The 26,289-nt window shown below is 38.8% G+C and overlaps 1 protein-coding gene across 9 annotated transcripts in view; it reads left to right on the top strand.

Moving 5' to 3' along the window:
- Positions 1 to 26,289, top strand: part of arid1b (AT-rich interaction domain 1B) — a 473,172-nt gene that overhangs the window by 425,492 nt on the left and 21,391 nt on the right. For 7 of the 9 annotated variants that reach the window (XM_062968971.1, XM_008123592.3, XM_008123573.3 and 4 more), the window contains 5 exons: positions 584 to 687; positions 1,468 to 1,626; positions 7,748 to 7,957; positions 13,016 to 13,220; positions 25,135 to 25,273. In XM_062968971.1, the coding sequence (XP_062825041.1) occupies positions 584 to 687; positions 1,468 to 1,626; positions 7,748 to 7,957; positions 13,016 to 13,220; positions 25,135 to 25,273 (817 nt within the window). The remainder of the gene's footprint in view (positions 1 to 583; positions 688 to 1,467; positions 1,627 to 7,747; positions 7,958 to 13,015; positions 13,221 to 25,134; positions 25,274 to 26,289) is intronic. The other 2 variants (XM_008123599.3, XM_008123613.3) reach the window with 1 other exon arrangement.

Genomic DNA, 26,289 nt, shown 5'->3' with positions numbered 1-26,289 from the left:
TTCCTTTGAGGGTTGACAGGGTCCCTTTTGTGCAAGACAGTGTGTATGTCCCCTGAAGAGTGTTCCAGTTGAAGTGAATCATGTGGGTTTAAAGTGTTGCCCTCCTCCTCGACATCCCCAGAGCATTCATCAATGACAATCCATTGAGATGCGTCCAAGAGCCCATCACTTTCCCAAGGGTGTTCCTGCTGTGTCTGGTCCACGATTGGGGGTGGAGCACTTGCATGGTTACATAAGTGTGAATGTGGTGATGCACTGTCCCCATCAGGGCTATCCCCTGCACATTTCTAATGCAGTTAGAAACATTGTAGTGATGATACTCATACATGTGATCATGAATCTAACAATTAAACATTGGTAGTTCACAGATCAGATAAAGATGATGGGTTTGTAAATCGGCTATGTTGAACCATCAGTTCAAAAAAATCCTCATTACCTGTGTAACACATTTTTGAAATTCAGTTGCTGAAATATTAAGGACTTCTAGCCCTACATTAAAGAAAGTGTACATTTCTTGTCTATCAGTTTGTAACCGAAGGAGGTCATCCTTAATGCTGAACCATGTCTTCTGTTTTTCCATTAGCCCCTATGGGTCTTGCAGATGTGATGACTCCTGGTGAATCCAAGCTCCCCATCCCTCTCAAACCAGATGGAAAAGAAGAAGGTCCCCAGCCCGAGAGCAAAAAGGTATTTCCCTCAGCTGCATGCAGTATTGCTTTGGCACAACAGAACTGCTATGATCTCTCTCATTCTTTGATTTGAGCTTGCCCTTTTCTGTTCTGTCCTGCATGCTCTTTTTCACTGATGTGCTACTTTTATTTTGTTTTGTTTTGTTTTATTTTTTGGTTATTTTCTTTTCTTTCCTGCACTGTATGGATCTGAAAGTTACTAGTTCTTATGGCATTTAACTCGCAGGGGCAAAGAAACCTCAGCAAAATTTTGTGTGGGAATTCAGCTAAGCCACTGGGTGGATTAAAAGTAGATGTTACCTCAGTCTCAATATTTGCAGCCATTTTTTCTCAATCTTCTGTTCAAACTTCCTGTTTTGGCCGTTTCAGCAGCATATTTAATATTTTGCTTTCCTGCCTTATTTGATAAAAATAAGGTGTATAGCTTTACTCTCTCTCTCTCTCTCTCTCTCTCTCTCTCTCATTCTTGTCTCATAAGGGGAAACCCATGCTTGATACTCCATTTATCTTGAAAGAAGCATGGTGGCATAGTGACTTCAGCCAAGCATCCAGCAAACTTTCCAAATTATGTTATTACTGTTGTTTTTAATAGTTTTATATTAACTATTTATATGTGTGTTTCTTCAGTGTGTATGTCTCTCTCTCCCTCTTCCTTTCTATCTCTGTATTTTGTAAAGCTAAAGAAAAACATTCGTTAGTCTGTTTAACTGGATGTGTTTTTTTTTCATTTATAATAAAGTTTGCCCTGCCTTTGTCCTTTTTTATTCCTCTATCACAGGATAGCTACAGCTCTCAGGGTATTTCTCAGCCCCCAACCCCAGGCAACCTGCCAGTCCCTTCCCCAATGTCCCCAAGTTCTACTAGCATCTCCTCATTTCATGGAGATGAGAGTGATAGCATTGGCAGCCCAGGCTGGCCAAAGACTCCATCAAGCCCTGTAAGTGGCTCTGGTTTTTGTTTTTCACTTTTGTTTGGTATTTCTTATATTTTAATGCTTGCTTGATTGCTTTACGGATTATTTCCTTTGTTATTTATCCACCAGAGGATCTTTTTTTCTTTGTAATGATAGATGTGGCTAAATTCTGCCCTTGGTTATATATCTACAGCTCCTCAGTCCTTAAAGCAGCTTTCAATGGGAGCTCAACTTGCTTTGCCAAGGGCAAAATTTGGCACAGCCCTATTGGGTTTTAAAAATAATATATTCATTTGTGTGTATCACAGAAGTTCGCTTTATTTGTAATATAGCAGATGTTGTGAAGAAAACATATTTCTCATAATGCATCAGCTTACAGAGCATGCTAACTGTGTTGGTAAGGACATTCTGTCTCCGTTACTGGGTCCAAACTCTTTGCAAAATTGTTATCCTATTTGGATGTTAATTAGAGTTACAATCTAAAACAGAAATAAATGCCTCATTTCTTAGTAATTATGGGATCTACTAAGTAGATATTAAAGTTCAAGGCAATCATTAATTTATAAATATCTGAACATATTTGCTATTACAAATATATAAACCTAACCTCATCTTGGTGTGACAAGATTTGCTTCTAGTCCTCTCTCCTCTACCCCAGGAGTTCGCTGAAGCACTGGAAACCCATCTCCTGGTATTTCCCAGTTCTCTAGAGTAGGTTTTGTTGGTTGCATTGAGAGGAAGGGGATTCCCTCCCACCGACTCAGCAAATTATAAGCAATTCCAGTATTAAAACCAGCCTTTTGAAGTTACTTTAGAAAGAATTGCTTTTCAAATGGACAGTTCTAGAAAAACTCAAATATAGACAGCAATGTGGAAAAGTAGTTGGGACTATTTACTTTACCACTTCAATTTCACAAAAGAAAATGTTCAGTTATATAAGAAATATTACAGCATGAAGAATGAAAAATTCTTCCCTTTATATAGCAGAATGTCATTACTGACACCATGGTTTATACAAGAGAATTAAAAAGGAAGGAAATTCTGAAAGGGCAACAAAGAAATCCAACTGAAGACATTTAAACAGACTTTTCAAGTACTAGATTTTCAATGAAACTAACAGTTGTGAAAAACATGCTCCAAAAACATCAGTCCCATGTCTAGGTCCCACCTCAGTTTTAGCTAATGCTACAGTTTACCTACTATTGTGAGTTCCGCACACACTTCTATTTTATTCAACACCGTGGGCATGAAGTATGAACTATTGGCTGCTCTCTCTGGCACCAGAACCTACTCCGGAAGGTTTCCTACTGTTCCAAAGGTATTTTTAGGACAGATGGAGGACTGCAAGAAAAGGGGGTGATTGTTCCCTTCCTTATGTCCAAGAACTGTGTCCATGAATGCAGGGGCCACTTTGAATACAGGCAGTGCAATGGACATTCTTTAGTGCTGCAAGTTATTTTACACCAGGGACATACCTGAAGGCTGTGTAGATCACTTTCCAGTCCTTTGAATACAATAATCCTTCTGCGTTCCCCTTGTTTTTTATATCATTTTACATTCAAAGTTTAAGTCATTTTGGCTTAAATCTAACCAAAGACTCCTAAACAGACTTTTAAGCCTCCCTTGGACTGCCTTAATGTAAAATATGATGGAAGAACAGGGAAACACAATGGTATCAGTCAAAGGTGGTGGAGGGTTATTTTGAGCCAAAAGAAAAGGGGAGCTGCAAGATCTGAGAGCGACATGGATTACATTTTCTCCTTACCTGCTCTTTGTGGAGCTGCTGGTCCATTGGCACTTAATCATGTATTCTGATTTCTATAGTTTCTTCCACAAAGGTTAGAGAATCTATTGCACTGAGAATCTTTGGTATTCCCAGTCAAATTATTTTCCCAAAGTAAATTGCCAACCTCTTCTTGATGAACAGACTGAAATTGCAAAAGGAGCCATCTGTGTATTTGAAATAAATATATAATGATATAGAGAATTTTCTGAGCTCTTTCTTCAAAGCTCTTTGTTTCTGGTATGAAAACATCAGCAAGAATAAAAAAGCTGGTGAAAGACTGATCTGCCAAAATCACATACAGGATTTAGCCTAGTTGACCAGCAATTAATGCAATGACTTTGAGTTTCAGAAGGCATCTGGTGGTTCCCTCAAAGCAAGTCTAAACACACAGTTCTAGTAACTGAACTTCTGTTGCATTTTCATTTTTTTAATGGGGCTATATATTTAATGGGACTTATATATTAAGTATATAGATTGTTGATCCTTTAAAAGATTTCTGGAAATATAGAAAATCTTTCAGGCAGAAAATAACATATTCAAGTATTCTGTAAGCTATTATTCATCCCAAGGGAACATGTTATAAATGCATGTTTTGTTTCCACATAAATTAAAGAGAACCACTTTGGACATTTGGAGGGAGGAAGTGGGATGAATTAAATTTCTGTTTTTGATTAGGAATAAACATACTTTACTTGAGATGTAGTTCTTGGAAATGAATCTAAAACTTTCATAGAACAGACATCTTCATAATTTCTAGGAAAATGGAAAACAAATAGAATAGGTTCCCAGGTCATCTTTCATCCCAGTCTTGGGATTTCAGTGTAAACTGGAAAGAAGGGAGTACTTGATGAGGGTGATAATCCATATAATATAAGTAGCATAATATATGTCTTTGAGTAGTATAATATACATCAAAAATAATTGGCTTGAATCCAATTCTTATTCTTAGACATAACTAAATCAGATCCATTGAATCAATTAACTCATCATATATTAACATTTATATACATTTCACTGATATGTTACTTGAAACATACAACTGAATTTAGGCTGTAGGTTTTATTACTATAGTAATTATAAGATCTGTAAGTGTTTTAACGTTTCTATCAGGTAGTTGATATAAAACTATAAATATCAAGTATTATACAGACTCTCTAGCTAGATTTAAGTACTGGAAAAAAATCAACATTGACTAAAACTCTAAAGCTAACAGGGCTAGAGTTAAGCTTCATTCTACCTCTGTATTAGGAATTCTAGTAATTTGAAGCGAATAAGCTGTTCGGCCTATGATGGGCAGAGGGAGAAAAATAGACTGCTACTTCCAATGTATTAAGGGCTTGTAAAGTCAGAAGTTAAGGAGAGGAGCCTATTTACCTTCATTTCATCTAACAGTTTTTTCCCCTTTCTTCTGCTCCATTAGAACAAATTATACTAGTGTAGTTGAAAGTTCCAATCCTGGAGTGTTTCAAGGAAAGAAAGAGCTTTCTGCCCAAAAAATCCAGTCCTTTTTGACTTGTTGCTAAGCCCCTCTTTTGGGACTTTCAGATTACAGTAAAAAAATAACCTTGATGGTGTACACTGTTTTTTGAGGAGCTCTTTCTCTATTATACCTACATATGTTTGCAGAGATAAGTTGCACATCCATATATAAAATAGTTCCTTATATTATGATTGTCAAGTTCTTTACCAAATATGGAGAGAGAGAGCGCAATACTTAGCTAGTAAAGGCACAAGTGCTGCATAAATTGTATTACATATGCAAATACATGCTCAATTTTGCAAGTTTTAAGAAAGATTGAAAAAATCAAATCAGCTGTGACCATCTTTTTCCACATAGTATTTATAGTATAGATAGTATTCTTACCAACCTCGCAAGCTACTTTGCTTCAGATTATTCACTACATCGCAACAAAGCCATCAGTAGTAGCATTTAATATTTTTAGACCAGCATAATTGTTAAATTGAATTTGGTTCATACTTCACAGAATTGACACTATAAAAATCCTAGAACTGTGCCATGTAACTTTTCTTTTGAAGAAAATATATACTAGAGAATGGATCTGGCTGTACAAATCCACTATAATTTGTGCTTGACTGAGCAACAGCACATGCAGAGCCTGGAATTTTAAATGTCTGTAGCTAATAGTAAAACAACAAAAACAAAAAAACAAGCCCTTGATGGGAAGATTTCCCTTTTTCTTCTAAAAGTTAATACTTCATTTAAAAAGAAAATTGTACACACTTCGCTAAGCTTGACAACTTGAAAGCTCCTGCAGTGAGAAGTCCTTCTTACCTTCTGCAAATTGTGATGTTTTCAGATTATGTTGTCACTTTGTGGCCTGCTGCCATCTCATTGAAAAGCAAGTTTTCTTGATGAAAACAGGGCAAGTGCCCAGTAAAGAAAAACTCCTTTATCTTCTTTGATAATACTGTGCTATATGAATAAGCATTTCACCTTGCAAAATCGAAAATCTTTGTTTTATCATTAAGTCTAAATGTTGCTTGTAATTGCTTATTGGTATGGCAGCACAGTGACAAAATATTAAGGGCAGCATTAAACAGAGATAACATTTGCTGCCATTATACACCATTTGACATCACTAGTGAGAAAATACAAAAATGAAATGGCAACATTGGTGTTGGCAGCAATTATTTCTTATTCGGGCAGTGAATCATTTGTGTGCTGCTTTCTGAGTTGCTATTAAAACAGCGAAGCCAACCTTAGGTTCCAACTTGATATTGATATGTTCAAAATAATGTTTAACTGTGTTTGTGATGAGTCCACTCTATTTTTGTATATTTTTAAAAGGCATTACCTGAAACCGTTTCCTACATAGCAGTGTTTAAGAGTGCAGTTAACAAACTCTCCTAAAACGTCTCCATTTTAGGCCTTAATTCAAAGTGCCAATGAAACCTTCCCTCTTCCACCAGCACCTGGTAAATCAAATTCAGCCCAGACAATTAACTTTCCTTTAGCTAAATATGCTAAAAATCTATTTGATTTTTTCCTTTATTTCAAAATGTATCATCCAACATACAGGCAAGGTATTTTATAGTTAACAAATTAGAAATTTGTTTAGACGGCTAACTGTTTTCAGAGACTAAACAATGAAGTTAGTTAAAAATCATAGACCTATACCAGATAAATATTTTGAAGTCCCATTCATTTCAATAGGATAATTTTTAACTTAGGTAATTAAATACCTTCCCCCTGTTCATGAAAGGCACCTGATCTAAGAGAAGCTTCCCTCGGAAGAAAGATGGAACTTGAAGTGTGTCATTTAATTCTTCCTTCCTCCTATAATTCCAAGCACCACTTCCCATTATGTTTTAGCGGAGCCTTCAATTCTCCAAAAACAAATGGAAAGAGGGGGTGAGTCTCATAAATTTGATTCAGATTGGCAAATCCTGTCTTAAATCTTCTGATTTATTAAACCAGGGTACACACAACCTCCACACACCTGTACGTAGACTCTTCATTTCCACTTAGTTCCTGCCTTAACATTGGCAATTTAAAAAACCATAAGCAGCAATTTATCATAGCCTTGCATTAAACGTAAGCCAAATAATGGTTTAACAGCCAGTCCTTGTGGGTGCATGAAGATAGAAACAGAAACATTGCTTGCAAATGTACCAACCTCATGCATATTCTAGTTTATTAAATTACCATATGGTCATGTGAACCAGTCTACGAGTGACTCAGGTCAGTTAATTTTTAAAAAAAAATGAAACAAAGCTCAGAAGACTAAAACCAGCATAATGTACACCTGGCACCCATTGCCACTAGGTAATCTTGCTGTGTGCTGTTCCCTTTCAGTAGTTCACGTATTGCCCTCTTATGTACTTGCATTGAAGAGAGTTAGCAAAGGCAAAAGGCTAGACTTGCAGATATGTTTAGACCTACTCAGAGCTAAGTTGTTGTCCCCTTTCCCCATTCATTGAGATTTTCAAGCTGCTCTCTCGCATTTCTTGTGATATTCATTTTAAGTTGGCATTTCAAATGATGTCTTTGTTTCAGAGGTTTTTTTCATGTAAAATACCAAATAGCATAGCAGAATTATTAGTGGCCTTGGACATCATCAGAAACTTGCCTTCTGAGATCCAAAGTTCATCTGAATGGACTGAACATAAAATTAATAAAATGGGGAGTTTGGGCCCTGTGTTTTATAAATTAGAAACAACTTTTGCAGCATGTCGACAGAATGTATTTGTTTGTGCCTGAACTAGTAGCCTTCATTCCTGAATGTTGTGTGATAGCTTTAGTTGAACATTATTTCTTTATTTACCATTATGAGTTTCTTACTATCTTTACCCTTCTTGTCCCTATCCCGATCTCTATTTCAAACATCTTTATTTTAGAAATCAAGCTCCTCCACCACAACTGGAGACAAGATCACAAAAATGTATGAACTTGGGAATGAAGCCGAGCGCAAAATATGGATAGATCGGTATCTCAGCTTCATGGAAGAGCGAGGCACACCTGTTGCCAGTCTTCCTGCTGTAGGCAAGAAGCCACTGGATCTTTTCAGGCTTTATGTCTGTGTTAAAGAGATTGGAGGTTTAGCCCAGGTGAGCAATTATTGCTTGAATATTACAAATTCCTCCTTGCAAGCAAAGAAGGGCACATACTTCGAATATCACTACTTTTGCTCTGTTTGATACAAAGCTTCTCACAATGAATCATGGTAGAAACCCTTAAATTAAAACAAACATTTTTGAACACAGTGCTTGCTCTTTTCTTAGCTAGGCAGAATAAAATAAAATGCAGAACCCACAGTAGAACTTTAAGAATCTAAAGTGTATAACCATGAACAAGGTGAAAGTATATGAAAATGATGTGGTTGTCCCAGTGGTTCTTGCACAGGCTAATCAACCCAAAACACAGAAATTATTTCTGACAATACAGCATCCATATGTGTGTGTGTGCTGAGGTAATTAGATGCTTCTGTTAATTATGACAGTAATCTCTCACAAGAAATGGGTTCTTCTGTAGTCACAAGCATGAAAAAAATGGATTGGGGTGAATTTCAGTTTTGCCATGCTATATAAATCATAGGTAACCCAAGCTCTCTCTCCTCAGACGTTGAAGGCATAGTGTTGTCCGTCCCCCCAGCTCCCACATACACATCACATTGTCATAGCAGAACATCCATACACACACAGGGAACATGGCAATGGCAGCCACTCTCTAAGGCAGTGGTGTTGAACTTGTGGTGTTTTGGACTTCAGCTCCCAGAATTCCTGGCCATTGGACAAGCGGGCTAAGGCTTCTAGGAGGTGGAGCCTGAAAGGTCTGGAGTATCACAGGGTTGACACCTCAACTATAAGGTATTATAGAGACCAGGGCAGCAGCTTTTTAGAGTTTTACAAAGTAACATCACTTCTCCAGAGCAAGAACAGCCTTGCTGTCAAGAGTCAGGCGCCAGTTAACAAACAAAACAGAGTTTATTCCGAAGATAAGCCAAAAATAACATAAACACAGAAGGTATCCTTGAAACACTTTACTTATCAGTGTTTCAAGAGTAGTTTGGACAAAAATAACTCAAAAACAAGCCACGCTATTTTCCCATGCTGGAATTCAATAAAAACTAAAAGACGCTTCAATTCAGCTTTGGAGAACAAATAGAGTTAACTGCTAGAAAATATGCAAAATAAACAAAGGCTTGAAACCTTCCAGAAGCTGCAGAGTAAAACTGAAAGTGCAAAAGCCTCTCTTGGCTTCAAACCGTTTCTGAAAACAGACAGCCGGCTCTGCGGACTTAAAGGGACAGTTCCCAAAAGAAAAACAGCAAACTGGCTTGAAAACAAACAAACTAGAAGAGCAGTAAAACTGCTTCCACGGTGCAGATAAAGCCGGGAGCTTAAAAGGGATGATGAATAGCCGTCGTCAGGAGAATCCAAGGTCAGGTCAGGAGGCAGCAGCAAATTCCGAAAGGCAAACCAGTAGTCAGAAGCCGGGAGTAGTCAGAGGGCGTAGACAGAAGCCAGGTCAAATTCAATCCAAAGTCCGAAGAGGGTGCAGTCATCCAAACCAGGTCCACGATAAGACACAGCAAGAGCCAAGCCAGATGGTATCAGCAGCTAGAAATAGTAATCAGAATGCAGTCCAGGGAAACCCACACAGTTCCATCCCTCTGCTGCAGAGCAGTCCCAGATAACTTACATCCGAATCACAGTCCAAGTCCAGTCTTCACGGAAACACAGAGATCCCAATGGCGCCTCAGCAACACCTTGCCACACGCAAAGTGCAATGGCCAAACATTCCCATTTTATTCCCCTTCCTCCTGGGTGACCAAACACTCACACCCAAACACCAGGTGTCCCAAATCTACTCAGAGTCCGAACTCCACACATCTAGAGCTCGTGGATCCGGAGTACCTAGCAATTCGTCGGAGTCCCAATCATCTTGCCCACACTTAGCCCCATGAACACTTAAAGAACCACCCTCCCTTCTCCAGGCATCCCAAGTGGGATCAGTTCCTGCAGAAACCCCAGGTTCAGTAGTATCCATAGGCCCCAAATCCCCAGACATCTCCGGTGGCTGTGCCCATTCAGTGCCCACTTCCCCAGCCACCACCTGTTCCTCAGCATCCATTTCCCCAAACTCCCCATCTGAATCTTCCCCAGAAGATCCCCCATATAGCTCTCTAAGTCGCTTCCTGCGCAACTGCTCCAGTGAACCCTCATCACGAGGGTTTTTTCTTCCTCTTCGTATCCCATCACCATCAACCATAATCCCCGAAGGCGCAGTCACAACACTTGCCATAATAGAGCAGAGAACACCTAATTTGCTGCTTCTGCTGCCCAACATGGATGCCTTATGGAGTTTCTCAAAGAAAGTAAAAGAAAAATGTAGTAGTTAAGTCACCCTTACCTGGATGTGAAGGATAGTACTCATACCATCATGGAGGGAAGAGAATGATGTCCAGGCAAATCTTCATGCTGGTTTGGTTGACACTAATCATAACATCATCTTGCACCTCATGGAGTTACATTGCTCTCGGCAACCCAGGCCTGTAAAAATATTTCTTTTGACTAATTCACTTCTCTGTTTGGTTTCTGAAATGCATTTCTATAATTCAGCTGTCATTTTTCACAGTATTTTGGATCTTTTTGTCTCTGATAGAGTATCCAAGCAAATCTTGGGACTGCCACTGTGCAAAAACAATTGCATAATCCTCAACATTTTCACATTCAGTTACTGAAATAATTGGCCTCAACTCACCATCCCCTCAGGATAACGTTAAAATCCATGTGGGAATCTTAAGCAGCTCTGTTCCCTCCCAACTTACTTTGAAGCACTGAAGACACCTCACACAGGTCTCCCATGCTGCAATGTGAGCAGGCAGAGTTGGAAGTGATCTGGCTCCCACCCCCATAACTGGATTCAAAATTATAATATCAGCAGGGGAGCGGGGGTTGCAAGGGTCTTCTCCAGAAGTCTCTTGCTATTGTAATGATTATGTGTCCAACTTGAGGGGAGGGTTACAAGAACTATTATGCTTGCTCACCTTGAAGCACAGAATGCCTGTATAAAGCGATTTTAGGACTGTGAAGTAGATCAGGAGAACTCTTGTAACTGCACAACAGGATATGAATACCTACCTCCAAGGTACGGAAAAAAACACATCCATACTCATGTGACTGATCCCACCTGCATTTTGGCCATAAGGGAATATGTCAAGTATGCATATGTAAGGACTATACTTTTATATTTGTTCAGCTAATTACCAGGGCTTTATTGAGCTTTTCAGAGGAAGCGTATTGATAGTAATTAACTCTAATAATAATGTCTTCCCTTTTTACAATTCACAAGAAATAAGAAAACTGGATTATTTAGAAATAAAAGTTGATCAGTATATGGCATTTTTGCTCCTACAGCTCAGTGTAAACCAGAAATTCCTAGACTCTGGTTCTCCAGATGTTTTGAACTTCAACCCCAGACTCCCAGATCATTGGTCAAAGCAGCAAGGTCTTCTGGGAGTTGAAGTTCAGAAGACCTAAAGGTCCAGAGTTAGAGAATCACTGATATAAACTGTTGAAATTTAAAACATTAAACTGTTTTAGATTACAATCTTGATCTTGTTTCTTTCCGATCAAATTACAGTAGAGCCCCGGTTAACCGAAGCTCTGTATTATCCGAGGCGCCGCCGGGGGCACCCCTCCCTCTCCCTCTCCTTCTCTTGAGTTCGAGAAGGAGAGGGGGAGGGAGGAGGAAGCACTCCGCGATAGCTGCTTCCCAAGGGGCGAGGCCTGGGCGAGGGACATCCATCGACGAGACCTCGGCCCAGGCAAGAACCTTGCGATAGCTGCTGCCTAGACAGCATCAATGGTGAGGCGCTTCCCAAGGGGCAAGGTCTCACTGAGGAACATCCCTCGGCGAGACCTCGCCCTATCCGAGCCGTTCAGTTATCCAAGGTGGGGCCCGCCCCTTTATCTCGGATAACCAGGGCTCTACTGTACATAGAAATTCATGCAATTTGTTTTCAGTAAATATGGTTAAGAATAGAATTCCCAATCCATTTGATAGCCAACCTATTTTCAAAATAGTACTTCATCAAATATTTTCTACATCACGTACATCCAATTGACAAATCAGTCCAAGTAGATTTTGACACTCTAAAATACTTTTGTATGAATCCAATTTTAGCTCAAGGAGTGATTTTTCTCAGTTATACCACCCATATATTATGAAAAAAAATCATTCAAGTTAGTTTTGTGTGGCAAAATGGAAAATCCTTCTACATAAGGATGGCTTTACAAATGCAGTTATTCCTGCACAGATATAGAGGAACGCATGCACCTGGAAATGTATGAAAATCTAAGTAATGCCCATTTTCTCATAAGCAAAAAAAAAAGTACAACAGCTGAGCTAAGAATTTGCAAAGTACAGACTTTTTCTTTGCAACAAAAAATGTCATCGCTGAAGCTCTTTAGTCATTATTTTGATATCAGATTATAAAAATGATTATGTAGTGGAAGTAGGATTCACTCCAACAAAGAACTAGCAATGAGAACGTTTGCAGTTAAAACATTTTCTCACTTTCCCTAATATATTAAAAATGGTTTCTATTCACACAGATCCTGTTTTTTGCAGAGAGGTCATCATCTCCTTTAGAAAAATAAACAGGTCTAGTACTTGCATCAGGAGTTACTCAGTAAATTATCCTTCCACAAGTAGTTGTTCTGGAAAAGAAATATTTCATATCAGTGTTGCAACAATTTAAAAAGTGGAATAACAGTCTTAATAATTCAATTTGAAATTAGGTTTTAAAAATAAATTTATGACATCTGAATGTGTGTTTCTTTACCAGACTAAGGAAAAATGCATTACAAAGAAGATAAATTGGCTAACTGCACATCACAAGCAAATACATACCCGAAAGTGTAAAGATTGGAGAAGTGGTGTCAGACATAACATGCCTCTCTTTAAGCAAAGCATTTTCCTCAGCTATCAGTATGCTCTTTGATGGTTTTATAAGTGTTAATGTTGTTTGTACATTACTGAGTGTGGGAGTAATGAACATTAGTTAAGAGGCAAGAAAGCAAACACGCGCACACACACATATGATTGTATAAGAGCCACTGATTCTGCTACTTCTAGTTATGCATGTATTTATTTCCTAGGTTAATAAAAATAAAAAATGGCGTGAACTATCAACCACCCTTAATGTTGGAACTTCAAGCAGTGCAGCCAGCTCTCTGAAAAAACAATATATTCAGTACCTGTTTGCCTTTGAATGCAAAATTGAACGAGGAGAGGAGCCCCCTCCCGAAGTCTTTAGTACTGCAGATACCAAGAAACAGCCCAAGATTCAGCCGCCATCTCCTGGTAAGTAAAAGAACTGCAAAAGTGCAGATAATTCTCTAAAATTGCAAAGGAACATGGAGTTTCTGATGTATATAACCCTTTCTGACAAACCTCTGGCACACATTAAGATTCCTAAAGAATTTGACAAACTCCGGAATTAAATGCATAATAATATCCCTTTGCAATTTATACAAACAGTTGTTACAAAAGAGGCTATGTATGCTTTTTGTAAATATGTATAATGTAGATGTGTACTTAACATATTTTTTTCATTTTTTTACCACTCCTTGTCCAAAAATAAGAGCAAATTTATCTCCATTAAAAGCCACAAGGGTTTTGTTACCAATTTTGTTGAGAAGTAGGCTGCACACCAAATCGTCAAAGCAAGCATTTGTTACAAGTATTGAAGATGTGTTGGAGAAAGCCATAAATGTAGCAATAAAAGATAGAAAAGCAATCTTTGACTTCCTTTCGTTTACTGAAGAACTAATATAGAATTCTGACATCAACACTATTATTATTAAAGGAAAGCATGTTATGATATGACCTTGGTGGGATTTGTACTGAAAGTGTTGAATTACTTTTTTTGTTTTGATGCAATTGGTCAAATTACCCTAAAATCATAGAAGAAATAATTAGCAGCTAACTCAGTTGAGAAAAACAAAATATGGCTGGAGGAGTACAATTGGTAGAAGTTTGAAGGAAATACAATATTTCTTTTATTCTATGCTGCCATCAATTGTAAGATGTACACTAATTTCAGTACAACCCACAGGAAGAAAAAATAGATGGGGAGATAGAAGTACTCACAATTCTAAGACGCACCCCATTTTTAGATATGCTTATATGGGAGAAAACTGTCTTAGAATTGAAGAAATACAGTAACTCCTAGAAGAGAGACAGAAGGTATGAGCGGGACAAGGCTAATAATGCAAAAAAAAAAAAAAACCAAAGGAAGAGGACTGATTATTGAAAGAGATAGGTTGAAGGAATGATAGGAAGCAAAACTAGTTTAGTTGCCTTTTATTGCAATATCTAAATCACTGAAAAGATAAGGAAGAAAGAGCAAGAGGACAAAGTAGAGATATTTGGATGACTTTTGTTCTAGAAATTCACTTCCTAAAGTTGTATCTACATACATACGTACATACATGCATACATACATACATAGAAACACACACACCTCATAGAGACTCAGTATTGATGACTATTCCATAAGTGACGAGAATTTCATGTAAATGATTTTCTCCCATGGAACTAGGCCAGTACTCCTCACCACCACTATTTACACCTCTCTCTCCTATAAGCGGCATGAAATAGACAGATTGCAAGTGGGAAATCTAGTTTTAAATAGCTGGTGAAACAGAGAAATGTTAGAGCTTTGGGTTGTAGATGAACTTTCTAATGAAATTCTATTTTGTGATATGAAACCATGGTTGTGCCAAATAGAAACACTTTTTTTCAAAGCAAACACAATGGATCTCAGGGAGACTATTAGAGAGAATAAAATATGAATATTTCTTTTGTTTGACATAGGTTCTGCAGAATATATAAGGTCTGGTCTCCTGGTTGTCAGCAGTTGTTTTTTTTTTTAAAGCATTTTGGGATCCACTGATGCCGTAAAATGCACAAAACGGGTTCTATTACAAGTTATTTAGGTTAAATAAGTCTATAGTTATGTTTGAAAGCCGAAGATACTCCTAAGGACAGAAAAAGAAGACTGTCAGGGTTTCTCTTTTCAGTACTTTGAGCCGTGATTTAATAATGCAAAGTCAATTACCAAATAGAGTTCTCATCACCATATGCTGAAAGGGGGGAAAGGGTTTATATGTTGGATTAAATTATGCTCTTCATTTTCCTCCTAGCAAAGTATTTGGCATATAATTGAATTTCACTTTATGTGCTAGTAAAGGATAATGTTGGAGAAGGTTTACTTTAGATACTGCATTACAATGTATTTTGCATGTTTCCTCAACGTATTCAAATTGTTATGGGGGTCAAACAGGTATTTGGCAATAATGTCCTTAATGTATGTACATCCATAAATTTTATTTTTGTATCTCTGTTGTTTAAAGCAATCATGACTCAAGGTTAAAAAGAACCATGTTAAAAAGAAATGAATGGATGCCAGACAACTTAATCTAGGTTGCTGTGAGTTTTCCAAGCTGTATGGCTATGTTCCAGAAGCATTCTCTCCTGACGTTTTGCCCGCATCTATAGCAGGCATCCTCACAACCTCTTAGGATGCTTGCCATAGATGCAGGCGAAACGTCAGGAGAGAATGCTTCTGGAACATGGCCATACAGCACAGAAAATTCACAGCAACCCAGTGATTCTGACCATGGAAGCCTTCGACAACACAACTTTATCTTGGCCATATTTGGTCTGCCAGTTTCAGGCCACGCTTAGTGCTGTTTTATACAAAGGAGCCAAGGATTCTGTATGGATAGGGGAATCCAAGTAGGGCACTCACATCTGCGATTCTTTTTCCTAAAACAAGGGAGAACATGAATAGCACCAACAACATAGGCTACCTTGTGTGTACACACAAGTGTATGTATAGGTCTGTATGCAGATGAACATCATATTATTTTCAAAATTTTGTAATAGAGGCAGAAATAAATTGGAAAGAACAGGAACAGGGATCTACATCTCAAAAAAGACAAGTAGTTTTATTGAACGTATTCTTCAAAATAAATAATATGCATTTGTAAAATGAAGCAACCAGGTCAAGTAAGCCTTGCATAAATAAACAAAAAGCATGTTCCACAATGCTTCCAGAACTTAATTTTTCTTTCACTTGCCTCCACTTTTCTTAGGATTTCCATTTTAGTGGTTAGATTATATTAAAGTGCCTCCCCACTCTCTGGGGAGCGAATGAGATGGGCCTATCTATTTTGCCCTATTCTCTGTCTTTTTTGCTGTTCACCCAAGCTTAGGAAGGGATTCTGGGTGCAGCTGTTCTTTGTCCTTCTTGTTATAGGCAAGCACACACAACTATTGCAGAATTTCATCCTTTCCCTGCTCAATCTTTATTGCAATGTGTACTGTAGACATGCTGCTGCAACCTAATACCAAATACCTGAATTGCTCCAGCCTTCCTGCACCATCCTCTTAATGCCAGACCTCCAGCTAGATAGGACAGAAAGAAAAAGTGGAGGACTGGGATAGCATGTACAGACTTTGTAAAAAAAAAAGGTGGGGGGGGGGGGCTTTCTTAAATTAAATAAGCCTATAATTTGTGAATGCTCGGTCCCCTACTGTATTTGCAAGAACTCTCTACTCGATTCTGTTTTTGAACATGTTCTTACTGCTTTTCAGCCATTCCAAAAGATAATTTAGAGTGTAATACTTAAGAGGGCAAGATCCAGGCCGTAGCTACAGAAAAAGGGAGCGATGGGGATATGACTTTTGCGAAAGGAAATTCTGAAGCTCAAATCTACAACACTAAAAGTGTTCATTATCGAAAAAGCACTGAACTCTAATAGTTTCCTTCCTCAAAGTGGTCCTTGGTGTAATGATGCCCTGAGCTGACCAAATATACAGTTGGCCCTCTGTATCTGTGGACTCAACCTTCCATGATTTGAAAGTATTCCCCAGAAATGTCAATTATATATAACTAGCTGTGCCCGGCCATGCGTTGCTGTGGCTTTTTTGGTGGTGTTGGGCAATCTACATTAGGTTTTATTTTTGCTGTGACCTTCTCCCTCTCCTCTCCCTACTACATTAGTAGTAGTTGTTGAAGCAGGTAATATTCATTATCTGTTCTGAACTGGAATATATATGTCTACCCTGCCATATAATCCAGATTATTAAAGCAGGTAATCGTCATCTATTTTGAACTTGGTTATATGAGTCTACACTGCCATATAATCCAGATTCTCAAAGCAGATAATCCTCATTATCTGTTTTGATCTGGATTATATGAGTCTACACTGCCATATAATCCAGATCATCAAAGCAGGTAATATTCATTATCTGTTTTGAACTGGATTATATGAGTCTACACTGCCATATAATGCAGATTCTCAAAGCAGATAATCCTCATTATCTGTTTTGATCTGGATTATATGAGTGTACACTGACATATAATCTGGATTATGAAAGCAGGAAATCCTTGTTATTTGTTCTGAACTGGTTTATATGGATCTACACTGCCATATAATCCATATCAAAGCAGATAATCTGGATTTTTGTGGCAGTATACATCCAGGGTTAGACCCTTTCTAAAATGCCATGTAATCCAGATTATCAAAGAAAATAATTCACATTATCTGGTTTGAGTTGGATTATATGAGTCTATACTGCCATATAATCCAGATTATCAAAGCAGGAAATATTCAATATCTATTTTGAACTGGAAAATATATGTCTACACTGCCATATAATCCAGATTATTAAAGCAGGCAATCCTCATCCGTTTTGAACTTGGTTATATGAGTCTACACTGCCATATAATGCAGATTCTCAAAACAGATAATCCTCATTATCTGTTTTGATCTGGATTATATGAGTGTACACTGACATATAATCTGGATTATGAAAGCAGGAAATCCTTGTTATTTGTTCTGAACTGGTTTATATGGATCTACACTGCCATATAATCCATATGAAAGCAGATAATCTGGATATATTAAGGTAGTATAGATCCAGGCTCAGACCCCTTCTAAAATGTCATGTAATCCAGATTATCAAAGAAAATAATCTACATTATCTGCTTTGAGTTGGATTATATGCATCCACACTGGCATATAATCCAGATGAAAGCAGATAAACTGGATTTTATATGGCAGTATAGATCCAGACTCGGGTGCTTCTATATTGCCATATAATCCAGATTATCAAAGAAAATAACACTTTATTTTTAACCTGCTCTATCTACCCTAGGGGACTCAGGGCAGTTTATATGAGTCTATATTGCCATGTAATCCAGATGAAATCAGGTAATCTGGATTTTATATAGCAGTGTATAAGGGACCTTAAAGGAACAGTGGGTTTAGTGTTCAAATGGTTTTTGCCCACATTCTTCAGCATATAAAATGACATTTATTTATCCTCTTTTTTTCTTCGCAACCCTTTGCAATTTTAAATTCCACATAAAAGGGTTAAGAACTTTGGGTTCCTGTGAGTTTTCTGGTCTGTATGTGAGGTCTGTTGCAAAGTAGGCAAGTGGGGTTTATATATCTGTGGAAAGTCCAGGGTGGGAGAACAGCACCTTGATTAGCATTGGTTTCCTCAGTGTGGCCACGCTCCGGGCAGAAGATGGTGGCGGTGGTAAGAGAAGAGCAATCTGTGGAGGGTGAAAGCGGGGAAGGGAAGGTGAGGTTCCTGGATGGTGTTGTTGTCACCAGATGGGTTGGAGATGTTGGTGGGCGAGCCCTCCGTTCCCTTCCAGATCTTCTTATCCCGTCTCTGTGGGTTTTCCCCTGGGGAGGTCTATTTGCATCGTTGTTTTCCCCCGTACCTTGAGTTTGAAGGAGAGAAGCCTTTTTTTTCCTGCTAGGGTTGTGGGGGGGGGGGGGGGGAGGAGAGAGAAGGGGGAAAGTTGCAAAGAGAAGGCGAGGGCTGATGTCTGGGTTTTCTCAGTGTGGCCACGCTCCGGGCAGAAGATGGTAGCGGTGGTAAGAGAAGGATGATCCGTGGAGGGTGAAAGTGGGGAAGGGAAGGTGAGGTCCCCTGGGTGGGGTTGTTATCCCTGGATGGGTTGGGGATCTGGGTGGGTGTCTCTCCGTTCCCTTCCCTCCCAGATGTTTTTATCCCAGGTCTGTGGGTTTGCCTTTGGCGAGGTGTGTTCGCATCGCCCTTTCCCCCCGTACCTTGAGTTTGAAGGATGTTGTGGTCTGGAGAGAAGCCTTTTTTTCCTTTTGGTGTTGTAGGAGGGGGGAGGAGAGGGAAAGCCGTGAAGGAAAGGTGAGGGCTGGTGTCTGGGTTTCCCGCGCGTGAGGGAAGATGAGAGTGTGTAGGAGTGTCCATGGTGGGAATTGGGGAAAGATGGCATCGGTGGCGTCCGTAGTCAAAGGGGTTGGGTGAGTGAATTGGGCGAAATGGCAGGAAGCGCGAGGAGTCGGTTTTTGCGCAAGCGCACATGGTGCGTTGTGGATTTTTGTGGTTTTCAGGCCCTGTGGAGGTGCGTGATGTGATCTTTTGTTTTTGTTGTTTCAACCTTGAGGCGTGGATGATGGATTGTGTTGTGAAATTTTGAGGTTGGGGGGTGTTTAGCTGTGTTGTTTTGCTCGGCGCCGGGATTCCATCACTCATTTATATATATAGATAGGACTTAAATATCCACAGGTTCTGGGATCCACCGGAGGAAAGGTCCCAGAATCAGACCTCTGTAGAGACCAAGGACCTACTTCATGAGCCGAGTGGTTTTTCAAAACCTTTTTGCAGTAATTCTGAGTTCTCACTTGGGTTTACTGCGGTGTAAATATGATTACAATTCAGTTGTAATGGCCTGTCCGAATGTACGAGGGCTATCCACAAAGTAAATTACATTTTGGAATTAAAAATTAACAACGTATAGGAAAAAAAATATTTATTATATACATTTGATTATCTCTTGTGATCTTGCAAAAGAAGCGAGAGCGGGGTTCCTGCATGCTCCTCCCTTCCTTTTGCATTCATTCTTTAGCTGGCTGAGTTTCAACGTTGCAATAGCGCGGGTCCCACACTCTTCAGGGCGGCGGTGGGAAAGCGCTGAGGGTAAGAACTTTCAAAACTCACTAATCGTTATGATACGTGCCTAATTTTGAATGGGGACTATGTTTAAAAGTACTATTGCAGTGTGGCCTTCAAATGTATATTTTTTCCTATACATTGTTAATTTTTAATTCCAAAACATAATTTACTTTGTGGATAGCCCTCGTACTTTTGCATTTCTCTGTTGAGATGTATAGAATACTAGCGTACATTCTTAGTGTTGCCTGGATGACATTGAATACACTGTCCGCCTGCTTTCTCCCTTCTCCAGTTCTGAGAGGACCTACCTCACAATGTCTCCATGGCAACAGTGATCAGGATCTTTCCTTTCTTCATCCCTTCCCCGTGTCACCTTTCTTTCCCAGTGATGTCACAGAGGGGCCACTTCACCTAGCAACTAATCCAGTGATATCACAAAGGGTCGTTTCACCTAGCAACAGCCTTTGTAGTACAGACAAATATTATTCACTCTTTCTCAGACACAGCATTGGGAAGGGTTTATTTGGGGGGGGGGGGTATGTCAAACCATTGTCATAAGGAAATAGCCCTTACAAACATTATGTGCCTGATTCATAGGTGAATTCGTTCATGGTTTTCTGCTTCCACAGAAAAAGAGAGAAGTGCCAAATATTTCCGAAGCATCTGTGTGTATGCCATTGGAAGCAAGCTCATTATAGCAGACCTGCAAAACTTTGGAGCCTGAGATACAATGGAGAGCACCCAGGAGCTTGCTCCCTGGGTTTACTTGGCAGCTGAGAAACAACACAAGGGGGGTGGGGAGCCGGCGGGTTGTAAGCCAGTCATTTAATTAGTAAGTCTGTAACCAAAAACCCATCTATCTTTGCTGGCAGGTGGCTGACTGAATTTCTATTATTAGCTGACAGGTGATGTCACAAAATCTGTCATGCAGCCAACCGGGGAATCCCCAGTGGAAGATAAATGAGAGCGGGAGCTCGGGTTATAAACAAAGGTGCCCTTTGCTTGACCTCCATTCACTCTGGACATGTGATGCCTCCTGCAAAACCTCCCACTGCTCCCTCCCCCCCTGTCAGAATTAGGGCACCGAGTTCATGCTGTGTAAATTATCTTCCCAGCATGGTGTCGAGCTGTTAAGACTGAAGTATGTGAATGTACTTAACCTTCAGTAACCTTTCCATTGTTTACTTTAGTGTATACATTTGTAGCTTCTGGCAAAAGATAGGGATATCCTAGAGAGCATGTTAGGCTTCTTATTAATGGAGTTTCAAGAGGTTACTTCTCTTTATTTATTTATTTACTTATTTATTTACTTAGCCTGATGAAGGGAATAGCTGGCAAGCGGAAGAGCTTTCATTCCCATTCTCCCCCCCCCCTTCTTTTATTTTTAACTGGCTATTTAAGAGATTGCAAATAAAAGGACTCTTGAAAGTATCCTCAAGTGGAGGGAGGTCTTATCTAAGAACACACCAATCTTGCTGCTGTACATCCCTGATTCATTTCAGTAAACCCTTATATTCCATACTGGAATAAACAGAGACTGTATGCTCAGAGAGCTTTCTGGTTTGTACACAGTGCCATAAACAGCCAGTTTGCTATGTCTGACATATCGCAAAAATCAGATATGGTCGTTGTTGTTCCTCCTGCTTTGTTAAAAGTTGCGAAGTGTATTCATTTCTAGCCACTATCCTTTCCTTACATGGATGGATGGGAAAGGAGGGTAAATAAGCAAGTAGGTAGGTAGATACTATTGTCTTATTGAAATTCATGGGGTCATCATAAGTCAACAGGTAACACACATATACAATAGGCCAATGTGTATTCAGAAGTTCAAAGGTGTATTTGTCTAGCCTTGCTCTTTACAAAATCATGAATCACCGTATCCTACCACCCCACACTTTGGTTTTCCTTCATATTTACTAAATAAGTGGGTGCTTATTCAGTCTTGCCTCATTATAAAATGGTTTCTGTTTTTGATAAATGCCAGTTTGCTGAAGCTTCTTTTACCTTCCGTCACAGGCACTGGCAATATGTGTAAGTTAAGTATACTTCACTGAAAATTATTTTCAGTTACTTCTCGTAAATCTCATACATTGATATAACTTTTCCAAACGTAGATTTGAATGGTTTTTGCCATGCACAACATTCTCATGGACAAAATTGATACCTGTGAAGTAAATATTTAGCAGCTTGTTCCATCTTTCTAAGATCTATTGTCATGTATTTTAGGACCAAATGGAATGTAAAATCAGTGTTACTGACTGCTTTGAATCTGTGCTCTAATGTGCAGGTTGCATTAAACAAAATTACACCAAAACTGTGCTCTTTCCATTTGGTGATCCTCCTACCTAATTGTACACAAGGAACTCTGAGATTTCATGACATGAAAAAAGCAACTCTAGCTACCTGTTAGACTCACAGTATCCTAGTTTAACTGCACAAGCACTCAAGAAGGGCTGGGACAATTCAGAAGCTTGTAAAAGATTGCTCTAACACTGCTTCTAATTAGCTTGGGAAAATCTCACAAAATCTAGAGAATCAATACAAAGAAATACATTTCTATAAATACTTCCAAGTAAGATAGATGGTTTAAGTTTCTTTTTTTCCCTTCATAGTCTGGATGGGCAGGGCAACTAAGGCCTTTCAGGCCCTGGTCAACTGCCCTAGCCATGTGTTTGCCTTGAATAAAAGTATTAGGCTACAGTTAAAGTTGCTGAAACAAAGAAGCACACTGTAGCTCATTCCCAGCAATAGAGATAATGAAGAAATTGGGTTTTTGTTTTAAAAAAGATTTAGTTGGGCTAAAATTACACTAATATTTAGGACTATCAAGCACAATAAACTCATTCAGTAGTTGCCTGAAATTTTTTTTTTGGTGGGTAAACAGTTTATTAATGTTATGGTATATAACAAAACATCAAATTATAGTAGATATAGTCAGATAACAATAATTTTAAAATGTACATACATATCTACATTAGTCAATCAACTGGTTAATTCTAACATTGAGTACATATTATTATCAGTAACTCAAAACATGTAGAGTTGCTATTTCTACATGTTATCCACTATTTTCAATCTAGGCTTTCTACTCATTTTAAAAAATAAATATAAGAGTTCACCCTAACATTCAAACACAGACATACAACATATTACACATAACAAACCCTGCACGCACCCAAAATCCCTATCCCACACAAAATAAAATCCCTTCCCCATACCCGTGCACCCTTCACCATGACTTCCAACCCTGAAGCACTATGAAGCCTTTAAGCCAATTTATCCTTGTTCATAGTAATCCTACATTCCTAATGGAGCTCCTCTATGTTGCTGCCTCTCTATTCAGATATGCTATGGCCAACTTCCATGTTTCTAAAAAAATCCTCATTACTTTTGTTCCTCCTATTATTGGTAAGTTTGGCCATTAGCATATATTCCCGCATTCTTTCCCTCCAATCCTTTTTAGTTAAACCTTTTTCCCCTTTCCAGTCTTTGGCTATGGTCAATCTTGCTGCAACAAAGCTATACTGGTATATTTCTTGATTTTTTAGTTGCGAAACCTACCCTCATATCTTTTTTATATCTTTCATGCAATTGGTGATAACGAAACCAATCATTAATCTCCAATTCTTCCCGCCCTTTTAATTTCTACTCTTCATTTTCTCTAATAAAGTATTCTTTATACGTTCTTGTTTCTACCCTTAAGGTTGGTCTTGTAACGGCTTCTAGTGGCCTCAGCCAGAGAGGTATTTTCGGTTCCATGCCTTTTCTGTATTTTTTCCAAATGTCTAATAGTCCCCCTCTAATTATATGTTTATTAAAATCTTTATTTAATTTATCTCCATCATACCACACATATGCGTGCCAGACAAATCTTAATTCATATCCTTCCAAATCTAATAGGGTCTTGTTTTCTAATTTTATCCAGTAGTTGCCTGAAATCTCATATAATAACTGTACCGGTAGATCAGAATAACATTGCCTTATCAGGCATGTAGCTGGGGGGGGGGGGGGGGGGGGCTTGAGGGGCTTCAGCCCCCCCCCCCCAAATTCTCAGGGTGGTCCGCGAGAAAGCCTTACTGGTATTATTTAAACTGTTATGTTTATTCATATCATGATCTGATCACCATACTCAATATATCCCATATCTATGGGAGTATTGGGATAATGATACAAAAGGTTTGCTAGGGTAGATCTTCTCTCACTCAGACTCAGCCCCCCCCCCCCCCCGAATGAAAATCCTGGCTACAGGCCTGCCTTACCTAAAGATGTGGTTTTAGGTACTAATTTGTTTGTTTGTTTTTTAATCTTGCTGGGTGGTAGTGGATTCAAAACCACTAGATTAGAATCATCACATAGGAGGGTATCTGAAACTCTATGTCTTCTGCCCAAACTTGGGCATCATCCAGAGTATGAACATGATCTGTCACATAAATAAAGAGATTCATTACTTAGCTCAAAAAACAATGCATTTTTTTTCTTCTTTAAATTTTTTTTATAATTAAGGTAGGTTTAAATAAAACTGATATGTAATGTAATGAGTCAACAGAAAAAAAACTAGGAACGTAAGATCAGCATTTGATATTTTATAGATAATATATTATCACACATTACCATTATAGTGTTTTCAGAAAGGTGTTAATGAGAAGGGCAAATTAGTTTCTTTGCATATCCAAATTGCATATCCAAATAGTGCATATTTTAACACTGATTCAGACATTATGTTGGCTTTGATTCTACCGTTTTTTCACGTACTACAAATCTGTATATCTCAACCTCCATATTATATCAGTGATTTTAGATCCTCAATATGGTGAGGTGTAAGAATCACTATTAATGCAGCACAAGCTATTTGGTATTGTTAATCTGGGATATATATACTTATTAAAATAGGAGTTGTTCATTTGTTCTGTTGCATCAGTTGCAAGGACAGATTGAATAAAGATTTTTAAGAATCTTCTAATACTAGATTAGTGGTTTTTTCAGTATGCTTTGTTTTATCTGGGAATTGCAGAGGACCAGTGTTCTTACAGTTTGAATTAATAGTGAACTATTGAAAGTACAAGATGCAGAGATTGCATTAGAAGTTTACAACTCTTATAATTTTGAAGATCTCAACTGCCATCTTAAATCCTGAGTAGATTTAGAAAATATAGTATTTTAGGAACATAAAGTATACATCCTTCTTTGTTCCATGTTTGTTCCTTTCTTCGGTGCCTGTCTAATATGTTTTTCTCCAACCTTTTCTTTACCCTACCAGCTAACTCGGGTTCTCTTCAAGGTCCACAAACCCCTCAATCTACTGGTAGCAATTCCATGACAGAAGTGCCAGGTGACCTCAAGCCTCCAACACCAGCATCTACACCCCATGGACAAATGACACCTATACAGGGCAGCAGGTACATCATTTCTTTCTTCTTCCTGATCACCTTTCTCAGCTTTGGATCTGTATTAGCATAAATACAAGTCCTGATTCAAATGCAGATGCCTTCCCTCACGGGGTGTTACATTTTCTGGTAATTCAACGTGCTGTATGTTGCTTTTGCAGAAATTTTACTGGTCTCTGAAGTAGGCCCCTGGTGGCACAGTGCGTTAAAGCACTGAGCTGCTGAACTTGTGGACCAAAAGGTGCCAGGTTCAAATCCCAGGAGCGGAATGAGCGCCCGCTGTTAGCCCCAGCTCCTGCCAACCTAGCAGTTCGAAAACATGCAAATGTGAGTAGATCAATAGGTACCACTCCGGCGGGAAGGTAACGGCGCTCCATGCAGTCATGCTGGCCACGTGACCTTGGAGGGTCTACGGACAATTCCGGCTCTTCGGCTTAGAAATGGAAATCAGCACCAACCCCCAGAGTCAGTCACGACTGGACTTAACATCAGGGGAAAACCTTTACCTTTACCTGAAGTAGGAGTATAACAGAAAATTTTCTGGAATATTACTTATGGCATCATTGAGTCATTTTATTTTATTTTGAATTAAAATATGTGTATCTGAGGATTTCAGGACAGTATAAAATAAAATTAGTTTTGAGATAGTAAATACTGTATGTACTCAAGTGTAATGCTCCCTCGAATTCAATGTGCACCTCCATTTTCAATGCCCTGAAACTTTGTCTCTGTCAAAGAGTTGCCACAAAGGCCCTCCTCCTCTTCCATTACATCCTGTAACTTTATCAAATCAGTCTTGCTGAATTACAGGTTCTTATATAGGAGTGATAAAGCTTAATTTACCTTCCAGAAGTAACCAACTGTACATTGCCTAAACTGACAAAAATATTCTGAGTATGAAAGGGACCATTGTTGTTGAACTTACATACCCAGGGAATAAAACTGAGAGGTATTAAAATCAATATTAGAATAATGATCTAGCAGCTTAAGACAGATAGATAGTACTTAATATGACTTAAATATTCACA

Source organism: Anolis carolinensis, chromosome 1, assembly GCF_035594765.1.
Source record: "Anolis carolinensis isolate JA03-04 chromosome 1, rAnoCar3.1.pri, whole genome shotgun sequence".
Classification (NCBI taxonomy): domain Eukaryota; kingdom Metazoa; phylum Chordata; class Lepidosauria; order Squamata; family Dactyloidae; genus Anolis; species Anolis carolinensis.
Note: the sequence above shows the minus strand (reverse complement) of the source record. Positions and strands in the feature narration are given on the sequence as shown.